The following is a 24,441-nucleotide window of genomic DNA, read 5'->3' as shown; positions in this document are numbered from 1 at the left end:
ATCCTCTTTTTCTGAAAAATCGGTTGTATGGAGGATATGTGCTATAGTGGTCCAATCCGGAAGGTTCCGACAAATGTCTAATCGGACACCCAAATACACCCGTTCATAAAATTTTATCAAGATATCTCATAAATTGAGGGACTAGTTTGCATACAAACAGACAGACGGACAAACGGACATATGGACAGACGGACATGGCTAAATCAACTCAGCTCTTCATCCTGATTATTTCGGTATACTTAATGGTGGGTCTATCTATTTTCCTTTAAGGACTTACAATTTTGGGTTTCGTGAAAGGTATAACAAGTAGGGAAGGCCAAGTTCGGGTGTAACCGAACATTACATACTCAGCTGAGAGCTATGGATAAAAAATAAGGGAAAATCACCATGTAGGAAAAATGAATGTTTGTTTCCAAAATGCAATAAAAAGTATTCAAGCTACAATGTCTATGCAGTCCACTTTTCAAAAAAGCATTGTGCTAAAGATGCCGTGATTGAAGGTATCACCACAAATTCAATTGTTCGATGGCTTCTTGCGACTTTTTCGCTACAAGCATATATGAAGTATATTCACATATTTTAAAACATTTTGCTTATAGCAGAAACGTCAACTGACCAGTAATTTCTTGCTTGAAACCATTTAGTAATGCGTCCTCATTTCTATCACATTTTTTCCGGAAACATAACCAAAAGAGTGACTATTCGGCGGAAAAAGATGTGGGCGAAAATAATGAGGAACTATCGTTAAATACGATTAGGTTCCAGGATTTGCCAAATAGTCCTAGTTCTACCCGCGTTAATAGCTTTAAAAACCTGTTAACACGGTTACTCAATTTATTTTCACGGCTATTGCTAAATATTTCAAGGAGAAGGACGAGCTTCTTTTTAAATTTTACATATAAGGTACATACATACATAAGTATATACATATTTTTTTAATATTTATACACACTTTCACTTTTTCAACTCTTTAGTAACTTTCTAATTATTTTATACATTATTTCAGTTTGGGACGACAATAGAAAAAGTTGAAAAAGGAATAAAAGAGCCAAAGAACGTATTTTAACCCTTTCCAGGGCACTACCAGAAATCCTCAAAAATTTATTAAAAATTGTATAATGTTTCGTTCATTTAAGTTATTTATTTAAGAAAATATAAAATAACAATTTTATAATTTTGTATTAATAATCTTATTAATTTAATTTTAATTTTTGTCTAATTTTTTATTCATTTCATTATTTTCTAGATACATATCCAGAAGACGTACCTCAAAATATATCATATATTTTTTTGAAAGGAAGGTTACCTTTAAAAAAACGGAGATTTACTTGACTTGGTTTTGCAGCTACTTTGCTATTATTATATATTCAATTTAGAATATCCCAAAAATATTTCGCAAACGTGTGAATTTTTGATGCATTATTTTTTTAAATTTTATCCGTCCCAAATACGTGGAAAAATAAAACACATTAATAATATAGCAAAAAAAAGGAAAAGTGTATGGAATGCTTCGTACACTATGGTTAACACAGTATTTCACGCCTTTGCACATAAGACTACTTCTGACTAAAGCGTACTTAATACCTACGCTACTCCATGGTTGTGTGATTTACTCAAACTGTGACTATCTGTGCAAGAACAAACTAAATGTTGTTTACAACAACATTGCTAGATATGTTTATGGGTTGAAAAGACTTGACCACGTATCACAACATGCTGAAAGGTTGCTAAACATTTCTTTCGAAAATCTTTTAAAAGTCAAAACACTGTCCTTCCTCCATAAATTGATACACACGAAGGAACCTGACTATATCGTAAGCTGATTTTTCTGCAATCATCAAGATCGGTGCTTCTTCTTAAGCACATTAGATACCGCACGCTAACCTCTGAGCGCCAATTCTTTGTTACTGCAATACGTCTTTGGAACTCCCTACCTACAAGTCTTCGACTCTTAAGTAATGCTCTGCACTTCAAAAAAGAGCTAACATCATTTTTTAACGACTCTTAAACTGGATCTCAAATTTTTGTTGTTAAAAATGTTCATTTCTAAGTCCTTTTTCCTTTCTGTGTGTCTTCTTCCTTTATTTGTTAAATACTATTCGATCTATAACCAGCCAAAGGTTATCATCACTACTGCTGTCTTTTAATATTTATTAATTACTTTTCTTTAGTTTTAAGATTTACATTTACATACATAAATATTTCACTATTATCCGTTATATTTAATTTAATTTGATTAATCTTAATTATTATTATTATAAATGTTCAAATTTTATAGCTCATGCTATTCATGACTAGCACTGTAAAATAATTTGTCAAAATTGTTGTGCTAGGAACAAATTTTCAAATAAATACATACATACATACAAAATAAATACACTTATGAAAAAAATGGATGCAACTGTAAATTAAATTTAAAAAAATATCTTAATAACTCAAGAAATATTTATATAGTATTAAACAAATTTTCTGAAATTAATGCATTAATTAACATATTAAAGTTTTTTATACTCAGTTGAGCAGAGCTCACAGAGTATATTAAGTTTGATTGGATAACGGTTGGTTGTGCATATATAAAGGAATCGAGATAGATATAGACTTCCATATATCAAAATAATCAGGATCGAAAAAAAATTTGATTGAGCCATGTCCGTCCGTCCGTCCGTTAACACGATAACTTGAGTAAATTTTGAGGTATCTTGATGAAATTTGGTATGTAGGTTCCTGAGCACTCATCTCAGATCGCTATTTAAAATGAACGATATCGGACTATAACCACGCCCACTTTTTCGATATCGAAAATTTCGAAAAACCGAAAAAGTGCGATAATTCATTACAAAAGACAGCTAAAGCGACGAAACTTGGTAGATGAGTTGAACTTATGACGCAGAATAGAAAATTAGTAAACTTTTGGACAGTGGGCGTGGCACCGCCCACTTTTAAAAGAAGGTAATTTAAAATTTTTTGCAAACTGTAATTTGGCAGTCGTTGAAGATATCATGATAAAATTTGGCAGGAACGTGACTCCTATAACTATATGTACGCTTAATAAAAATTAGCAAAATCGGAGAAGGACCACGCCCACTTTAAAAAAAAAATTTTTTTAAAGTAAAATTTTAACAAAAAATTTAATATTTTTACAGTATATAAGTAAATTATGTCAACATTCAACTCCAGTAATGATATGGTGCAACAAAATACAAAAATAAAAGAAAATTTCAAAATGGGCGTGGCTCCGCCCTTTTTCATTTAATTTGTCTAGGATACTTTTAACGCCATAAGTCGAACAAAAATTAACCAATCCTTTTGAAATTTGGTAGGGGCATAGATTTTATGACGCTAACTGTTTTCTGTGAAAATGGGCGAAATCGGTTGATGCCACGCCCAGTTTTTATTCACAGTCGTCCTTCTGTCCTTCCGCATGGCCGTTAGCACGATAACTTGAGCAAAAATCGACATATCTTTAATGAACTTAGTTCACGTGCTTACTTGAACTCACTTTATCTTGGTATGAAAAATGAACGAAATCCGACTATGACCACGCCCACTTTTTCGATATCGAAAATTACGAAAAATGAAAAATGCCATAATTCTATACCAAATACGAAAAAAGGGATGAAACATGGTAAGGTAATTGGATTGTTTTATTGACGCGAAATATAACTATAGAAAAAACTTTATAAAATGGTTGTGACACCTACCATATTAAGTAGAAGAAAATAAAAAAGTTCTGCAGGGCGAAATAAAAAACCCTTAAAATCTTGCCAGGTATTACATATATAAATAAATTAGCGGTATCCAACAGATGATGTTGTGGGTCACCCTGGTCCACATTTTGGTCGATATCTGGAAAACGCCTTCACACCACTCCCTTTTAAAACTCTCATTAATACCTTTAATTTGATACCCATTTCGTACAAACTCATTCTAGAGTCACTCCTGGTCCACCTTAATGGCGATATCTCGAAAAGGCGTCCACCTATAAAACTAAGCCCCACGCCCTTTTAAAATACTCATTAACACCTTTCTTTTGATACCCATATTGTACAAACAAATTCTAGGATCACCCCTGCTCCACCTTTATGGTGATATCTCGAAACGGCGTCAACCTATGGAACTAAGGATTACTCCCTTTTAAAATACTCATTAACTCCTTTCGTTTGATACCCATATTGTACAAATAAATTCTAGGGTCACCCCTGGTGGCGATATCTCGAAACGGCGTCCACCTATGGAACTAAGGAATACTCCCTTTTAAAATACTCATTAACACCTTTCATTTGATACCCATATCGTACAAACGCATTCTAGAGTGAACCCTGATCCACCTTTATGGCTATAACCCTAAATGGCGTCCACCCATAGAACTATGGCCCACTCCCTCATAAAATACTCTTTAATGCCTTTCATTTGATACACATTCCAGGGTTTCCCTCGGTTCATTTTCCTACATGGTTATTTCCCTTATGTTGTCACCATAGCTCTCAACTGAGTATGTAATGTTCGGTTACACCCGAACTTAACCTTCCTTACTTGTTTATTGTAGTTTTGTTCTATGCTGAATTTCATATCTAAACCGATATGCATTGAAACCAACTCCATCAGATTTTGATGAAATTATAAAATATTAATTAATTATTATTTAATAAATAAATATTTATGAAATTAATGAATTAAAAACTTAATACTATTTTGTAATTTTAGTTTTCTTCTATGTAAAAAATATCTTAATAACTTAATGAATAAACAAATGTGAATAAATAAATATTTAAGTTAAAAATAAAATTAAAAAAGACCTGGCCTTTTATTTACAAAAAATTTGGCCTTAGTGTTTAAAATCGCGCTTTTAGGGTGTAATTATAAGCAACTGGTGAGTACAATTTTAGGCATATTGTGTCTAAAGTATTACACATTTTGCCTACCATTTTGGTAGTAAATTTACGATTTTCGATTTAGAGTGCAGAAGAACTAGAACATATCGAAATTTGGTTACCCCCGGAGAAAAAAACACCAACGCATTATTTAAAATAAATAACATAAATATAGTTTAAAACAAGTAAGGAAGGCTAAGTTGGGGTGTAACCGAACATTACATACTCAGCTGAGAGCTATGGTGACAACATAAGGGAAATAACCATGTAGGAAAATGAACCGAGGGAAACCCTGGAATGTGTATCAAATGAAAGGCATTAAAGAGTATTTTATGAGGGAGTGGGCCATAGTTCTATGGGTGGACGCCATATAGGGTTATAGCCATAAAGGTGGATCAGGGTTCACTCTAGAATGCGTTTGTATGACATGTGTATCAAATGGAAGGTATTAAAGAGTATTTTAAGATGAGTGGGCATAGTTCTATAGGTGGACACCATTTAAGGATATCGCCATAAAGGTGGACCGGGGCGGAATCTAGAATTTGTTTGTACGATATGGGTATCAAATGAAAGGTGTTAATGAGTATTTTAAAAGGGCGTGGGCCTTAGTTCTATAGGTGGACGCCTTTTCGAGATATCGCCAAAAAGGTGGACCAGGGGCGACTCTAGAATTTGTTTGTACGATATGGGTATCAAATGAAAGGTGTCAATGAGTATTTTAAAAGGGAGTGGGCCTTAGTTCTATAGGTGGACGCCTTTCCGAGATATCGCCATAAAGGTGGACCAGGGGCGACTCTAGAATTTGTTTGTACGATATGGGTATCAAATGAAAGGTGTCAATGAGTATTTTAAAAGGGCGTGGGCCTTAGTTCTATAGGTGGACGCCTTTTCGAGATATCGCCAAAAAGGTGGACCAGGGGCGACTCTAGAATTTGTTTGTACGATATGGGTATCAAATGAAAGGCGTTAATGAGTATTTTAAAAGGCGTGGGCCTTAGTTCTATAGGTGGAAGGCTTTACGAGATATCGCCATAAAGGTGGACCAGGGGTCACTCTAGAATTTGTTTGAACAATATGGGTATCAAACGAAAAGTGTTAATGAGTATTTTAAAAGGGCGTGGGCCTTAGTTCTATAGGTGGACGCCTTTTCGAGATACCGCCGTAAAGGGGTGACTCTAGAATTTGTTTGTACGATATGGGTATCAAATGAAAGGTGCTAATGAGTATTTTAAGAGGGAGTGGTGGTAGTTGTATATGTGAAGGCGTTTTCGAGATATTGATCAAAATGTGGATCAGGGTGACCCAGAACATCATCTGTCGGGTACCGCTAATTTATTTATATATGTAATACCACGAACAGTATTCCTGCCAAGATTCCAAGGGCTTTTGATTTCGCCTGGCAGAACTTTTTCATTTACTTCTACTTAATATGGTAGGTGTCACACCCATTTTGCCTAGTTTTTTTCTAAAGTTATATTTTGCGTCAATAAACCAATCCAATTACCATGTTTCATCCCTCTTTCGTATTTGGTATAGAATTATGGCATTTTTTTAATTTTTCGTAACTTTCGATATAGAAAAAGTGTGCGTGGTCATAGTCGGATTTCGGCCATTTTTTACACCAATACAAAGTGCTTGAACTCACTTTGTATTGGTGTAAAAAATGGCCGAAATCCGAGAGAACTGAGTTTAGTAAAGATATATCGATTTTTGCTCAAGTTATCGTATTAACGGCCGAGCGGAAGGACAGACGGTGGACCGTGTATAAAAACTGGGCGTGGCTTCAACCGAAAATATTTTTATCCAATTTTATCAAGATATGTAAATTTTTCTTCAAGTTATGGCTCCCGAAAAATAGAAAATTGCTTAGTCATAAAACGGGCGGTACCACGCCCATTTTCAAAGACTTGAATTTTGTCCTATTTCTTGCTATACTTCAACTTGGGAAAAGAAATTTCATTGATATAAAGCTCGTTTTTGCAAATGTATAACTTATTTTATTCGTCCACGACTTCTTTTAAAATGTTTAATATAAAAGTGGGTGTGGTCCCTAATCGATTTCTTTAATTTTTCTTCGAAACATTCCGTACAGTAAAGGCAAGCTCTCTGCCGAATTAAGTTATGATAGGTTTATCTGTTTTTGATTAATAATATTTGTAAAATTGATTTTATTACAAGTGGGCGATGCCAAAATTTTTGAGAATTTATATTTTGCGTCATAAAACCAATCCACCTACCAAATTTCATTAGCTTAACGGTATTATCTTTTGAATTATCTCATTATTTCCATTTTTCAAAATGTTTGATATCAAAAAAGTGGGCATGGTTATCGCCCGATTTCGTTCATTTTCAATACCTATCTATTCTGGGTCCAGATAAGCCCGTATAACGAATTTGGTCAAGTTATGGTGTTAATGGACGGACATTGCTTAATCAAATTGTTTTTCGATACTGACGAGTCTGATATATGGAGGTCTATATCTATCTCGATTCTTTTATACCTGTACAACCAACCATTATGTTACCAAAGTTAATATACCTGTGCGCAAAGCAGGAATATTCCCTGCTAAAGCATATTTTTGCACGAAGCCGCTACTACCTGCTATGAAAGATCAAAAGGGATTAACAGCTGAGATCACTACTCGGAGCCCAATCACCCCTTTGGGTTGGAACTATACTAGCCTAGTAAGAAAGAAAGGTTCGTTTCCAAAATATTGGTTTGTTGCTTTAGTTTTGTACAGCTCCATGCTAGGATAACTACACATTTTTGTTGTTGTCCTCACTTGTAACTGCTTTAAGTTAGTGAATGTTTTATATACAGTTGACCCGTCAATGACATACTTAAAAAAAACAGTGCTTTAAATTTATTACCGTGCAAAATTCAGCCCCTTATATATTTTCATTGAATTTGTTGCCTGTTTTTTTGTTTTGCACAACACTGTATATGACCGAAGTTTTATACTCTTACAAATAACCTATTATATCTGAAGAATTTTCAAATACTGTCTTAAATTGCACATAGATTCCAACATGAAAAAAGGCAAATGCAATTAAAAGTTTCAAAAATTGGTATTGAAAAACTTGGCTGAATGGTTAATTTTATCATTTTTTTTAGATGTTTTTAATTGTAAAATAAAAACAAAAGAAAATTTCAGGTTCGAGCTCAAGGCCAGAACAATAATTTTTATGATAATTATAATTTTTTAAGTTTTGTATAATTGTAAAATTATTTTTTAATTTAGAATAGAAGATAGACAGTATTTCAGACACTTGCCATAGCTGCGAAGGAAGATAGATAAGTTTCGAAGGTTGCTGAGCCTTTATCAATGGCGATTTTCCCACTTACGTGAACTTTACACACGGCCCCACCCTCCATAGGGCGTTTTGAAACAAATCCTGAGATGGGGCGTTTTTGAACTGGCAGCCGAGAAAGGGTGTAATTCCACTTAGCACTCGATTAGTTATATTGCACTGGGCCTAAATTTGACATATGTACGTACATACATATTGAGGAAATCAATTATAAAAAAAATGCTAATTTTCCAGCAATTTTTTGTTTACGGACGTATGGCGCCCCTTTGTGAGTAGCGCTCGGGGTATGGTAGGTATTCACGCAAAATTTATCTTAAATTAGCGTATCTAAAGGTTTGTACAAATATTTGGCACTTAATTAATCTTGTTTGCAACAATAATAGCGACAACAACAAACTAAACAATTTACCACTTATACTTTACACAAAAATATAAAAGCAGATATATATAGGTATGTGCACGATGGAGTATGGCAGATTTGTGGGAGTTTCGGGTTGAAAACCCTTATGAAATATTCTTTTTTATCGCGTATATATGCATACCAAGTCAAAAGTCTAGTGGAGTAGAGTATCAAAATCTGTGGTAAGGAGCCAAAAACTCCTTTTTCAGTTTAGTTTGGGAACAAAACTTATAGTTTATACGAAAGTGTCCATTTTGCCGCTCAACGGTATGAAAATGGTTAATTTATTTTAAAATATGTAAGTAAAATTTACGAAATAAAAATGTTTGCATAATTTTTTCATTTTTAATAACGCTTTACTTGATTATTTACTATATACAAAGAAATATTAACCAAGGAACTGTAGTTAATTATGTCGACAATGGTCTACGGTCGGGGCAAATTCATAAAAATTCGGCAGAGATATTTAATTTTTACCTTATATGACCGTCTAATATTTTTACTGCAACGAACGGTTTCAAATATTGGGAGCTCAAGGAGTTGTATAGCGCAACCTTTTCAAGGGGTTGCCAGAGCAATATAGCTTCTGTCAAAGTCATCTTCATCAACCTCCCGTTTGTTTAGCAGGCGAGGCTCTGGCGACCCCAAGTTTCCAATGGAAGGAGAGGGTTGGATAACCTAGAAAGTTCAACGTGCTTATATCAAATTGGTATCGCAAATTGGTATTTTTCGTAATGTACCTAATCAATATCCGGAAGCTGGCCATCACTAACGATAAAACTCCCTAAAACGAGCAAGTCTTCAGGACTCATATATAATCAAGAAAGTGGTTACTCAAAATTTAAGAATTTTAATAGAGATTCAAGTTTTCGGAATATTTTGTGCCATTGAAATCTCCGATTTTCCAATGATTTCCAAATTGTATTAAAGTTACACGTGACTTAACCAAGTTTGTTTTAAAAATTGAATTTATGTGGCACCTATGAGAATGACGGCTCAAAACTCGATTTGGACTGCATAATTTGCTATTTCAAATTGAAACTACATTATTTTTTACTTTTACAAAGCTGGTTACTTTTAAAATAAAACAAGTCAAATTTAAAAATACTTTTTAAAATTTCAAAAAAGGATTATAATCCTTTATTTTAAATTTTACAATTTCTATTTCAAAACTATTTTGATTTCAACCTAAATCATATTTTTGTTTAAATTGTTTTTATTTTTATTTTTACACCCTGAAAGTTATTGGTTTCAATTTGAAGATTTTTGGTTTTTATTTGAAACTTTTTTATTTTGATTGGAAACCAATTAAATTTCAATGTATTCTAAAAGTGTGAAGTACTGTGAAAGGTTTTAGTTATTCCAGAAAATAGGTCCAATATTTGTGTAGCTATTGATATATTATTTTTTTAATTTAATACAAATAAATTTTCAATGTATTCAAAAAGTGTGAAGTACTTTGACAGATTTAAGTTATTCCAGAAAATAGCTCCAATATTTGTGTGGTGCGACACATGGTTTTACATTTAAACACCAGTTTTCAACTGCGTACCAATAAATGCTATAACCTATGAAAAAGGGCTTTTGGGCACTAACTCCAAAAGAGCCGTTTTGCTCTAAACCAATACTGAATTGTACATTTGGTTAAGTCGTAAAACATTTAGGGTCAATGCTTGCTATAAGCTATGTAAAATGTGAAGCAATATTTGTTTTCATATTTTTACATGCTTCAAACATTGCTGGCACTATGACTACTTTTACAATTTTCTATTAAATAAAAATAAAGTAAAAAATGTTAAGCACTGCCTTTATATAAATGGACAAAAATCAGACAAAAATGTCTCCTTATATAAAGACATATTCTTGCTAAACTTTGATTTTTAAATTTTGACAAAGAAATTGCAAAAATATTTATGAGAAGTAAAAATATAAACGTGGAGCGCACATTATTTGGATTGGTAGGAAAGGAGATATTATTAGTCAATCAATTGCGCTCCACCTTTATTATATTTTTATTTCCATATATATTTTTGCAATTTCTATGTCAAAATTTAAAAATCAAAGTTTTTATTTTTATTTTCTCCTTTTCTTACATTTTCTCGGTGTCTTAACCTATCTGTTAAATTTTACGCTTGTAGCTCAAAGAGAAATTATATAAAAATAAATCCCAAAATTCCTCCGTTCCGTTTGATTTTTCTAAATATCTTAGTCCGTGCGCCCCCGAGCGAAACTTTTTGTATTGTGTCATCGGCTGTCATCAACCTCTGAATTAAGCTCTAAATTTTTAGCCTCTAGCTCATCGAGAAGTTATGTAAAACTCGGCTTCAAATTTCCAAATTATTATCTGATTTTTTCGATCAGTGCGCCACCTAACGGAATTTTTTTCTCCTTTTGTTCCTTTGTCACGTGTCTTACTTAACCTGTCTCTGAGGTTTCATGTTTTTAGCTCCATGAGATTGTTACTTTAAAATCGATCTCAAAACACCAGATTTCCAAATTCTTATCTAAATATTTCGATCCGTGCGCCACCTAACGGAATTTTTTCTCCTTTTCTTAAAGTTTCCCAGCGTCTTATCCTATCTGTGAAGTTTTACAGTTGTAGCTCATTGAGAACGTACATAAAAATCAATCCCAAAATTCCCTCCGTTTCGTACGATTTTTCTAAATATCTCATCCTGTGCGCCCCCTAGCGAATCTTTTTGTATCGTGTCATCGGCTGTCAACGACCTCTGAATTAAGTTTGAAATTTCAAGTCTCTAGCTCATCGAGAAGTTACTAAAAAGCTCGTTTGAAAATTTTCAAGTTTTTATCTAATTATTCCGATCCGTGCGCCACCTAACGGATTTTTTTTCCTTTGTTTCACGTTTGTAGCTCAATGAGAAGTTACTTAAAAATCGGTTGCAACATTTGTATGAAAAGCGGACAAACATTCAACCGACCTAATATAAAGGAAGTAAAAATATGGCAGCGCCTCTCAAATTTGTCTGCGGGGTCATTCGTACTCAAATCAATAGAGGGGTGCTTCATTTAAATTTGATTTTTAACAAATATTTTACCTGAACCCAAAACCAAAGGGGAAAATTGGTTTTGGGTTCAAGAAAAGAAAAATATTTGTTTGTTCCGCCACTGTTACAAATGTATAAAAAGCTCATAATGGATGTATGTAGTTGTAAATATGTAAAATTGTACTAACAGCATGAACAAATAATTACAAGCGAATGAAGCGAGTGTAAAAATTAGAATGAAAAATTACCACAAAATGCTAAAACTGAAAATGTGTAGATATAATTAATCAAGATCAATGAAGAAGAAGGTGGCAGTGCGGGTGACAGAAGGTGAACCCGATAGAAAACAAAGCACTCGTACGTTTAGTTTCAATACAATAACCCACAAAAAATATATCTCACTGCTTGGTATGGAATTCAGAAATATAACTCGCTTTAAGCTAACTGGAATCTGGGAATTGTCAGAGAATCTACTGTAAACAAATGCATATGTACATGTAGGCATGTCGTCATCATCATTAATTGGCGCTAAGCCGCATAAGCGATTTTGGTTATCCTATAGCAAACTACGCAAAACATCCTGCTTCACCATAACTGACACCTATTGACGTACGCGAGATTGTATCTATCAAGATTGGAACGCCATATACCTCTTCTCTTTAAAACCCGTTAACAAACTTCAAATCAATAATATATACCCAACTATGTATGTTTGTAGGCAAGTAAAATTCTGCTCGAGAATTAAAAAAAGTTGTGTGATTGGAAAGAAAATTATATCGGTTATTTTATTTAATGTTTGCAAATCGTGTGTATGAATTTAATATCAATTTCAATTGTGTTCCAAAAACCATTCGTGCCATACTTAATCGTTTTTAAATATTTGAGGATTTTGGAAAAAAATCTTTCAGGAAGTCATCTTCAGTCAAATTAATCCGGATATGGATATTTCAAGAAGCTACACCCTTGAGACTCTCTTGTCTCATCGTATTTCTCAAATAATTCTTAATTCTTTTCAACGTTAAAAAATAACATTCTGGAGTTTCTGTAGTAACTGGCAATACTGGCAAAACTCGCAATATGTATTCACAATTTTTCATGCGTTCACATATATTACCTGGAAAAAGGCGAAAATTACAGGGTCCTGGAGATTTTAAGAAAATCTACTGACAGCGCATCCAGCTCATTTTAAACGCTTTGGTCGCAAAATGTGGACATATTTTGCCTTCAGAATCGAAATCACTTTCGGAACAATCATTTGCCAATTTTGTAGCTTCTTCCAGGTTTTGATTTTTCAACTGCAATGCTCGACTCAAAGCAGAACAATGGAATTCATGAATTTCATCATGTGACATGAGTTTTAAGATTCTGTACTCAAAATCATAGGCGCATAGTCATAGTCAAAATAAAATAGGTTTTAAATTTAGTTGCAGCTTTTTGACATAATTTCTATGAGCTATCTCTCAAAAAAGCTGAAACTAAATTTGAAACCTATTTTATTTTGACTTTGACTATGCGCCATGGTGTTTAAAATGGTTGCCACGATGTTCACCATATACGAGAATCCTCGTCCGAGACGCTGGATAAGTACACATAAGCACCCACAATTTCATTTCATTTCACTCATAAAAGATGGTGCGGATTGTTACCTCTTCGTGATGGAGTTTTACCTTTTGCGGCGGTTTGTGTGGACGGCAAGAAATGCTCCTGCTACCGTGATGCGGTGGTTCCCAATAGAAATAAATACACGCGAGAATACTTTGATTCTTATTAATAAATAACTTTATTATTACAAATTAATATTCTCGAAATAAAAGGCAAGTATTAGTAAGCAATTACTTATTAGCGAGCGGTATAAATGGACTGCAGTGAATGTATATAAGAATAGTAATAACAAAACGGAATAGAGATAATGCAAATGTCAGAATATACAGGCTTGACATGCTTGTGTATTAACCCTTGTAATACTAGATTTCACAATAAGTTTAATGTATGCAAATTCGAACTAAACATACCGCCGCTCTTGAACTATCTTATTACGTATGATACGTTCAACTTTAAATTATATTTGATTTTTTGTTGTTTGTTTGAAAACATGAAAAATATTAGAAAAGAAAATTTAACAATTGATTTCTTTGTTTATCAAATAGCAAAGAAAATTAACAGAGTTAAATCATTACGTTAATGAATATGAAAAAAATCTTAACATAAGTAAATTATTAGGTTACAGATTCGACTGTTTGCAAAAATTCTTAAAAGTAAGTAATCTTAGCATGATTGAAAAATGTCTATTTACGAGTCTTCGTTCTCGCAAGGTAAATCTCCTTTCATAGGTAAAAGGCATATTTTTGCTATTGGCCGCTTGTATTCGCCATTGGGCGTTTTGACTGTGACGACCCGTATGCGACAGCCAGCTCCCGGATGACATCGAACTACTCTCGCTAGTGTCCACTTTGTGGGAGGGGTATCTTCGTTGAATACAGCCACAACATCTCCTTCTTTGAAATTACTTGACGGACGAAACAATTTGGTGCGGTGTTGCAAACTCAAAAGATACTCGTCTCTCCAACGACGCCAGAAGTGATGTCGTTAACCTATCGTAGCAAAATTCGACAGAAAGGTTGTCTTTATTGCAAGGAACGCTTTGAAGAAAAATTTACGAAATCGGTTAAGGACCACGCCCACTTGTATATAAAAGATTTTTAAAAGGATTGTGGATGAATGAAATAAGCTATATCTTTGCAAAAAAGAGCTTTATATCAATGGTATTTCATTTCCCAAGTGGATTTATAACAATAAATAGGAAAAACTTCAAATTTAAAAAAATGGTCGTGGCGCCACCCCTTTTATGACTAAGCAATTTTCTATGTTTCGGGAGCCCAGAAGAAAAATTAGTTCAGAATAGAACCATATGTATATGTATTATTACGCAGCCTTTAACACTGTTAAGCACACAAAACAAAAAACAACAGCATTTCAAGTGTACAGCTGGGTATGTAATGTTCGGTTTCACCCGAATTTAGACTTTCTTACTTGTTTTAAATTTGAATTTCCCTTAGACGTTGGAAGTTTTTTAAAGAAGGATAATAACGACTTAGGAGGAAATTGGAAGGGCTTCGGTGAATTTTATAATACAGATTTCGATAGAAGCTATCCACGATTTTGAAACTTTTTAAACATGTTGTAAATGCAAAGTTGAGCTTTGCTTTTAAGTCTCTCATTTCTCCCTATCAGCACGGATTCATCGCTGATAGGTCAACAGTTTCTAATCTAGCAGTATTTAGTGAATACTGCATTGACTCCTTTTTAGCTGGTTCCCAGGTGGATTTCATTTACACAGATTTTACAAAAGCTTCCAATAGAGCGTCTCATAGTGTTTTAATTAACAAATTGCGCTATATCGGCTTTCATTCTACATTTCTGCTATGGATAAGTTCCTACTAGTGCAACAGGCATTGTATTACTATTGACGGCGTATCCTCCAGTCCGTTCAGAGCGACATCTGATGTTCCACAGGGAAGTTATTTAGGTACCCTACTATTCATTTCATATATTAATGATATTGTTAGTTATTTTTCATTTGCTGAGTGTTTACTGTTGCTGATGATTTTAAGTTATTTTCAATAAATTAGGCACCAGAGGATGCCGTGAAGTTGCAAAAGGATATCAATAAGCTACATCTGTGGTGCGAGAAATCTCGTCTCTCTTTGAACACGTCTAAATGTTTTCAAATGACCTTTTCTAAATCCGTTAACATTTTGAATACAAAATATAGTATATCTAATTGTGATCTTCAATCCGTTAGTGAGATTAAGGACCTTGGCATAATCTTTGATATTAAATTATCTTTTAACAACAATATGAATTTAATAACTTCTTAGTCATACTCCATGCTTGGTTTTGTTAGACGCAATAGCTCGAAATTTACTGACCCCTATACCATCAAACTGCTCCATACCTCTTTTATCACGTCTCATTTAGAATATGCTGCTTTTATTTGGAGACCAAATAATCTTACAGCTATAAACAGAATTGAGAAAAAATTGTTTCTTAAATACACCCTTCGGCAGTTAAACTTCTCGGAACCTATACCTTCTTATTCTGCTCGTCTTATGCTCTTAAGTTTGAAGTCTCTTGAAAGTCGTAGATCCATACTTTGCTTATCCTTCACGTATAACATTATTAATAGGTTCATTGGCTGTCCATATTTGTTGGAAAAGATTCATTTCAACGTTCAATTCCTCCGGAATTTTTATCTTTTCTATAGTGATAACTTTAAACCAATATGCAAATAAAAAATATTTTCCCCGGGCGCAAGAAAACCCCACTACACCACTGGTGCCAGAGGGCATAAACTACAGAGCTACTACTACTATACAGATGTATACGGATGGTTCCTAATTAATGGAAAGGGTCGGATCTGCTGTTTACTATGTCGATCCAGTAATAATTAGATCCTACAGGCTGCCATATTAGTGCAGCGTCTTTCAGGCGGAAATTATAGCCGCGAAGAAAGCAGCAGAAATTCCAGAGGAAGCGTGCTGGCGTTTAAGGCAATAATCTCACACAGTACTTCATCAAGAAGTGTTCTGGAATGCGAAGAGGCATTGGAAAACCGTCGTTCTGGCCGGAACATACGCCAATACTGGCAGGGTGCAATACTTCCTGAATCTACGATGGATGTCCCAACCCGTTTGGGAGAAATCAAAAGGATACAGGACTCGCATATGATCCATCAAGCAGGAAAGGCGTGGACAAATGCGTGGGGCTGCAAAATTTTTAAGATCATGTGCAAAGCCTACGATATAAGACTCACAAAGTGGCTCATATCTCCGAAGATAGAAGACTTAAGGCTCACTATGGGCATACTAACTGGGCACTGCCTTCTAACGTCGGGATTAACAGCAGGTGTAGGAAGTGCGAACTGTAGGAAGAAACGATTAAACATGTTATTAGGAGAGACAGAGTTGCCAGATCTCGAGGCAGCATTTAAGATAGATCCTAGAAAACTTCTAGTATTTGCCAAGAAGACGGAGTTATTCTATAACATAAGTCCTGGTACCTGATTGGGGTTCTTCCGTTTTGTTGTCAAACAAATTCTGGTAACACTATGGACACAATGAGTCTATGTGAGGTCTTTAATGACCGGCCAGTCCAACCTAACCTTTGTCAGTTCTTAACATATTTAGGAAAACTAATACTCATTGAATTAAAAAAATATTTCCAATTTTGATGGAATGCATGGTTTGTATTAGAGATATACGCCGCCGATAAACGCCGCCGCCGCCGCCGATTAGGGTCGTTTTTCGCACGCCACCGTCGAATGTCTCGTTTAAGACTGTTTAGGCCATTTATTGTTCATGTCGAAAATTGGTCGGTTATGGTCGAAAGTGGTGTCAACGGATGCGCATCCGCAGAAACTAATTGCGAAATTTAACTCTTTCTAACTGTTCAAAAGTTATTTAAGACAAGTAAAGAAGGCTAAGTTCGGGTGTAACCGAACATTACATACTAAGTTAAGAGCTATGCAGATAAAATAAGGGAAAACCAACATGTAGGAAAATGAACCTAGGGTAACCCTGGAATGTGTTTGTATGACATGTGTATCAAATGGAAGGTATTAAAGAGTATTTTAAGAGGGAGTGGGCCATAGTTCTATAGGTGGACGCCATTTCAAGATATCGCCGTAAGGGTAGACCAGGGTGACCCAGACCATCATCTGTCGGGTACCGCTAATTTATTTATATATGTAATACCACGAACAGTATTCCTGCCAAGATTCCAAGGGCTTTTGATTTCGCCCTGCAGAACTTTTTCATTTGCTTCTACTTAATATGGTAGGTGTCACACCCATTTTACAAAGTTTTTTTTTTTAAGTTATATTTTGCGTCAATAAACCAATCCAATTACCATGTTTCATCCCTTTTTTCGTATTTGGAATAGAATTATGGCATTTTTTTCATTTTTCGTAATTTTCGATATCGAAAAAGTGGGAGTGGTCATAGTCGGATTTCGACAATTTTTTACACCAATACAAAGTGAGTTCAGATAATCACGTGAACTAAGTTTAGTAAAGATATATCGATTTTTGCTGAAGTTGTCGTGTTAACGGCCGAGCGGAAGGACAGACGGTCGACTGTGTACAAAAACTGGGCGTGGCTTTAACCGATTTCGCCCTTTTTCACAGAAAACAGTTATCGTCCTAGAGTCTAAGCCCCTACCAAATTTCACAAGGATTGGTGAATTTTTGTTCGACTTATGGCATTAAAAGTATCCTAGACAAATTAAATGAAAAAGGGCGGAGCCACGCCCATTTTGAAATTTTCTTTTATTTTTGCATTTGGTTGCACCATATCATTACTGGAGTTGAATGTTGACATAATTTACTTATATACTGTAAAGATATTAACTTTTTTTTTTTAAATTTGACTTAAAAAATTTTTTTTTAAAGTGGGCGTGATCGTTCTCCGATTTTGCTAATTTTTATTAAACTTACATATAGTTATAGGAGTAACGTTTCTGCCAAATTTCATCATGATATCTTCAACGACTGCCAAATTACAGCTTTCAAAACTTCTAAATTACCTTCTTTTAAAAGTGGACGGTGCCACGCCCATTGTCCAAAATTTTACTAATTTTCTATTCTGCGTCATAAGTCCAACTCACCTACCAAGTTTCATCGCTTTATCCGTCTTTGGTAATGAATTATCGCACTTTTTCTATTTTTCGAAATTTTCGATATCGAAAAAGTGGGCGTGTTTATAGTCCGATATCATTCATTTTAAACAACGATCTGAGATGAGTGCCCAGGAAGCTACATACCAAATTTCATCAAGATACCTCAAAATTTACTCAAGTTATCGTGTTAACGGACGGACGGACGGACATGTCTCAATCAAATTTTTTTTCGATACTGATGTTTTTGATATACGGAAGTCTATATCTATCTCGATTCCTTTATAGCTTTACAACCAACCGTTATCCAATCAAAGTTAATATACTCTGTGAGCTCTGCTCAACTGAGTATAAAAACAGGCGCTTTCGATGTCAGCTTAACACGGACTTTGCATCACCCAATTCACCAAGTTATTAAAACAAAACACAAATAAAAAAGTTATATATCTAATAAATTTATATGCTCACTTTGCAATTTTTTTTCAAAAAATTAATAATGAACAATGAATTCAAATAAAATGACCCAAGTCCAACATGTTTTCAAATTGTCCTCAAGTTGTTAAGAAAAAAAGCAAATTAACCAAAAAAGGCGCCGATTTAAAAAAAATTTATATTGCGATTGGCTGAAAGAATAAGCGAAATCAGTGACGCAAAATCCTTTAGTAGGTTCTAGGGGCATAAACACTCCTTTGAAATGATTCTTACCTCATACTTAAGTTGAGGATATATGTACGTATAAGGGTTTCAAAAATCACTTGGGCTTACATTCAAACATCTGTTGTCTATTTGCGAAACTATACAATAGGGTCTGAAATGTTAATTTTGATTTTCACACTTAATCCTTCAATACCCAAGTCTCCCGGTTTGAGATTTCCTAAAGTTAGGAAAAGCTTTCCCAAGACAGTCAAACCAAGGACCGTGTGTTCTACTACCCTAACGTAGTGGACAGTCGAACTAGTCTGAAAACTGAAGCTACGCGGTCATCCATAATGAGCTCTTATATCATAAGGCCGGAAACAGAAGTTAACATTTTTCGAATTTCATTCTAAAATATCGTTTTGATTTAACGCAGACTATTGAAATCAATGTTGTGAACACAAACATCTGCAAACTTTGGTCTAAATTTTAAAAATTTTATCCAGGGTCCTTGTAAAATTTTAATTATGTAGATGCGCCGAGATTATTCGATTTTCACCCATGAGTTACGCAATGACATCCACTTAGACTGATTATGATTTCGAGGGCGGCATCCTTGGCCGAATAGTCACTCCTAACGTTTCAAGGTGCTTCTCTGGTGTAGCTCGGCAGCATAGCGCGACAAAAACTTCCGTTAGAAAGTCTTCGGAGCTACACCTATAGCTTCTAGGAAAGTGACGTCGACGAAGGTACATATGAGTTCGAAGTTGCAGTCCTATAGCTTCTATGCTGGCATATGGTGTGAGGCTCAGGAGGCGTGGTAGCGACTGGTGGCCGGGATTGCTACTGTTCGCACATCGGGAATTGTAGCTCTTAATCATCGGGAATTGTAGCTCAGAAAAACTGGATGCGTCCTATGCCACGAGAGTCAAGAGTATTAATAGACCATTAACAGCAACCGTGAGTCGCCTTGCTGCGAGACTGCCAAGGAGCCACAACTGATTTAAAGGAATTGTGTTCGCGACGATTATTAGGAGTTAACCCTAGGTGAAACTACGCTTTGCACGAGATATACAGACAAAAGTTTGACTATTTAATGTATCTCTATTTATTTTCAGCAGACGCAGCAGTACCAATTCCAAAGACCGGGGTTAGGTTCGAAGCCTCTCTGGAGTAAGCGAACGAGGGACAATCCCTCAGCAAGAAGCTACTACTGAAAATTTTTTAACGGTCTGCTAGATCTTGAGGCACAAACCCCGGATCTTTCCGAAATGGCCAACACGGTGAATTCCTTAAATACATACAAAGAATACCTTTCCTAAGTATTATTTTTTTAAATAGAAAAATTAAGCTTTTTAAAATAGGAACACCGGCGTAGGCCGGCGCGCCGCCGACGTCGCAGTCGCCGGTATATAATAGAGCCTACGCCGCCGCCGCCGATAAAGTGATCGGCGTGAACCTCTAATATGTAGGTTGGTTTCCAATAAACCAATGTTACATGTTAGTTTTCTTTGAAAAAACGCAGACTAGATATCGACTTTTGAGGGTAAAATCCGAAATATATTCAGAGGTTGTACGTTCTGCATAATATGTCAGCTAACTAGTAGTTAGTTACTGTAGGGTACGTTTATATGGATATAAAACACTATTTAGGTAGGTATGACAAGGACTCTTTTGCCCAGTTTACGATGCTTTTTTTTAAATTTCACGTTTTATTGTAAACTGATTCAACTCAACATGTTGACTTTTCTAGTTTTTTCGATATACCAACATAACCAACTAAGAACATTATGCTAACATATATATTTAGGCGCCTACATATTGATATGTACTTAAATATTCAATGTCTATTTATGTCCTACGGGTCCAACCAATCGCAGCATTGTCTATAACCTCAGTTGCAGGGTTCGTCAGGTTGAAAGCTTGCATTTTTATTTGCTTCGATTGGGATGGCTTAAAAGTCATGCGTTGACACGCCCACGTACACAACCACTAAATGAACAAAATACAAGTGGAATTCAGAACTACGCTAATATGATGAGAAAACTTTACAAAAACAAATAAACATAAACAGAGTGAACACGCCCACCCAATCGGATGTTTTTTTCCATTTATCTATGTATATATGAACATATTTATGTTTTTCTTGCTTAGTCAGGTTATAACCGTGTTATACAAATTGGAAATACATATGTGCATGCATAAATATCCACTTACACACATTCATGCATACCTACCAACTATTAGATACGTCTTTATAAACCACCATTGTTTTAGACTTGATGTGAATGAATGCAATAGCATACAATATTGCAAACACCGTTACTCTTACCTAAGTACAGCAAAAATGTGTTATTTGCTCGGGCATTGTTAGTAAACACTATTGGCATTTCGTTCTTACCCGCTTTTTCTATTGGCTTCTTCTCTGTTTTGAGTGTTTCCTCTTTTCTGAGCACGCTTTTGGTGCATCATAACGGCCATTTTGCGCTTATAGCTTTCTCGCTTTCGCTTATGCAAAAAGCCCAGTAGCAGTAAAACCGGTTTTTAAATTCACCATACATGCTTGCTTTTTCACCACACTATATTTATTTTGCTTATTAGCTAGCTATACCCTTTGCTCTTTTGCAAATGCTATAACTACCACTTTCTTATAATAACTTTATTCACCTCATATGTCGACAAAATGTGTGCGGGCGCAACAAAGGCCATGGAACGTGGCATGCGATCTCTTGCTGTTGCACATATGCTGTGCTCCGTGCCTCATAGTTGCAGTGTAAATACTACCACCTAAGTCGAATGCCTTCAATGGGCATCAGCAATCAGCCAGTCTGAATGGTCTGTGGGCGATTGTAAATAGACTTCCTAAAGCTATGTATGTATATGCTATGTGGCAATGTTCGTTGTTGCCGTTGTGTTTTAGTTCTTTTTCAACTGTGCAACGGTTTATGTATGCAAGTACGCCGAATGAGTCAAACCAACCACTGTGCACCCCGCATTCGCACAGCGTCGACCATAACGATAACACACACGATACGAAATCAATCGGTACGGTACGGTCGGTCGCAAACTTGTTATTTATGGTATACATTGGTATAAGCAATTCCAAATTGTACAGATCTTTAACGGAAACATATGAAAACCCTATTAGAATTATTAAGTACGTTTAACTAATAGACGGTTTTCTATTTATAACGTGAATTTTGTAGAAGGGCGCCGAGGCCGCGATATTCGATTTAAGTGAAATTACTTTAACAACAACTAAAAAATAGTGATAGTGAAAATAGCAAATATTTTGAAAAATAAAACCTGTTACGCGACGGAGAACGAACGCGGTGATTTAAAGTGTTAAAATTTGTAAATAAATTGACGCAATCAAACCATATTCTCCGCAATACTAAAATAAAGCTAAATTGCTCGTGAATGTGTGTTTTCAAAATGTGTTGTTGTGTATGCAAATTTGTATGCATTACCTAAAAGCTCTTAAAGGGAGAATTGTCTCAAACTAGAAAAATTTACCGCTTGAACTGTCAATAGTTTGAAAAGCGGTATCTTTTGCAGTAATTTTCTCGATTCTAGCTATTGTGCCCGCACGACGCACTGAAATACTGTTAATATACTGTAATTCCTTCCTTACACAGATTTACCCCTACCAAAGCCTTAAAAATGATGATGAACGCTTTCATCGATCCTACTCCTTCACAGCACCATCTTGCTTCGTATGGCCTGCGTATGTCACCGACTACGCCAACCAATCAGGCGGATTTGCTGAGCAGTAGTGTACAGCAGCACCACACACAACAACAACAAAACCAGGGCCAACAACAACAAACGCAGCACCAACAACAACAGTCCCAACAATTGGAGACTAGTGGTCTAATGTCATCTGCAATGTCGTTGGGAACCAGCGTTACTGACATGTCTTCACCTGTGAGCGCAGCTGCTTATCAGAATAGCGGTTACAGTCACTTCAATACACAGCTCAGTTCGGCGTATTCATCGCCACGAGATTTTCTTCTAGGACGTCGGACAGACAATGATTATATGTCGGGCGCAGCCACATCACAATTAGTCGGTCAAAGTGCCGCCACGACGGCTGCTACCGCTGCCGATTCCATGTTGTTCCCCTCCTTTCCCGCGGCCCATGCTCAACATCCCGATCTAACCACATCCTTTGGTAATCATCCCTTTCATGCAGCAGCGCATCATCACGCGGCTGCTGCTCATCATCACCAACATCAGATGCGCATGGGAATGGCCGATTATGCGCATCCGTATACACATCATGCGCAACATCATGCAAATTTTCCATCCGTACATCACCATCAACATCCTGCTATGTCCATGCATCCGGCGGGCGCGGGAGCTTTCCTGCGTTATATGCGTCACCAGCCGTCGGCGGCATCGGCCATTAAACAGGAGATGCAATGCCTTTGGGTAGATCCCGATCAGCCGGGAGGCCCGAATGGACGAAAAACTTGTAATAAGATATTTCATACAATGCATGACATTGTCACACATCTAACGGTGGAGCATGTTGGAGGACCAGAGTGTACTACGCATGCCTGCTATTGGATTGGATGCTCTCGAAATGGTCGCCCCTTCAAAGCCAAATACAAACTGGTCAATCATATACGTGTACACACTGGCGAAAAACCGTTTGCCTGTCCACATCCCGGTTGTGGCAAAGTATTTGCTCGCAGCGAAAATCTGAAGATACATAAGCGGACACATACCGGTAAGTCGCTCAACAAAAAAGAAAAATAAATACAAAATCTTTTATGTATGCTGAAATTAGTTACAGTAATAGGCAGTGTGAAAACGTTAGCTCAACTAGATCCGAACGTACAAGCATACCTACATCAATATGTATGTACATATGTACATATCTACATACTATTTTCAGCTAGTAGCTATACGTAAAGCAATGCATTGCTCTGTTTGATTTTGTTTTAACTTGTTTGTTTGCTGTTTGCTTCTTAATCGGTTTAACTAAATTTGGGGCGGCACCGTTGTAGGCGTTCTTACCGATTTTTGTCGGCAGGCAAAAATTTAATCCTTTCGGGAAAATGCTGTTTTCTACGGTGTTAAGTCGCATTTGAACATTATTCCATTCGAAAGTCAATAAGGTACATATAATGTGTAGGTACACAGGTAGCTTAATAACACTACGGACTTATTCAGTCTATGTGAGGTCCTCATGGACCGGCCTGTTCAACCAGGTAGCTTAATAAGATATATGCATATCCAACAAAACTACGTGTACAGCAAAGTTTAATTTCCTATTTTGGAATTTGGCTAGAGTATCGGATTCTTACAGATGGTGGCTTACCTTACCGCCATCGCCGCGCTAAGAGTTGTATTTAATTTTTGGGGCCACTGAGTACGAATCTAAAGTCAGATTTTAAAAATTCATGTTGGTGTAGACTATAATTATTTTAATAATCATAATAATTTTTTCATATTGACCTGCCTATCCACCCAGAGTGGGACAAGAATATCAAACAATTAAAACTTCATAAAATGTTGTTCAAAATATTATATTTTG

The 24,441-nt window shown here is 35.7% G+C and overlaps 2 protein-coding genes across 4 annotated transcripts in view; one reads left to right on the top strand and one right to left on the bottom strand.

Annotated features, from left to right (window-relative positions):
- Positions 1–13,431, bottom strand: part of LOC137237670 (RRP12-like protein) — a 312,941-nt gene extending 299,510 nt beyond the window's left edge. For 2 of the 3 annotated variants that reach the window (XM_067761634.1, XM_067761645.1), the window contains exon 1: positions 13,256–13,431. The gene's annotated coding sequence lies outside the window, so the exon portion shown is untranslated. Of the gene's footprint in view, positions 1–13,234 lie in introns of all 3 variants that reach the window. The other variant, XM_067761656.1, reaches the window with a different exon arrangement.
- Positions 13,432–21,747: 8,316 nt separating this feature from the next.
- Positions 21,748–24,441, top strand: part of opa (odd paired) — a 156,992-nt gene continuing 154,298 nt past the window's right edge. Inside the window, exon 1 of the mRNA XM_067761597.1 lies at positions 21,748–23,631. Coding sequence (XP_067617698.1) covers positions 22,560–23,631 — 1,072 coding nt within the window. The 5' untranslated portion in view covers positions 21,748–22,559. The remainder of the gene's footprint in view (positions 23,632–24,441) is intronic.

The sequence above is a fragment of the Eurosta solidaginis genome, chromosome 1, assembly GCF_040869045.1.
Source record: "Eurosta solidaginis isolate ZX-2024a chromosome 1, ASM4086904v1, whole genome shotgun sequence".
Lineage (NCBI taxonomy): Eukaryota > Metazoa > Arthropoda > Insecta > Diptera > Tephritidae > Eurosta > Eurosta solidaginis.
The sequence above is the reverse complement of the archived record's forward strand: the minus strand, read 5'-3'. Positions and strand labels throughout refer to the sequence as shown.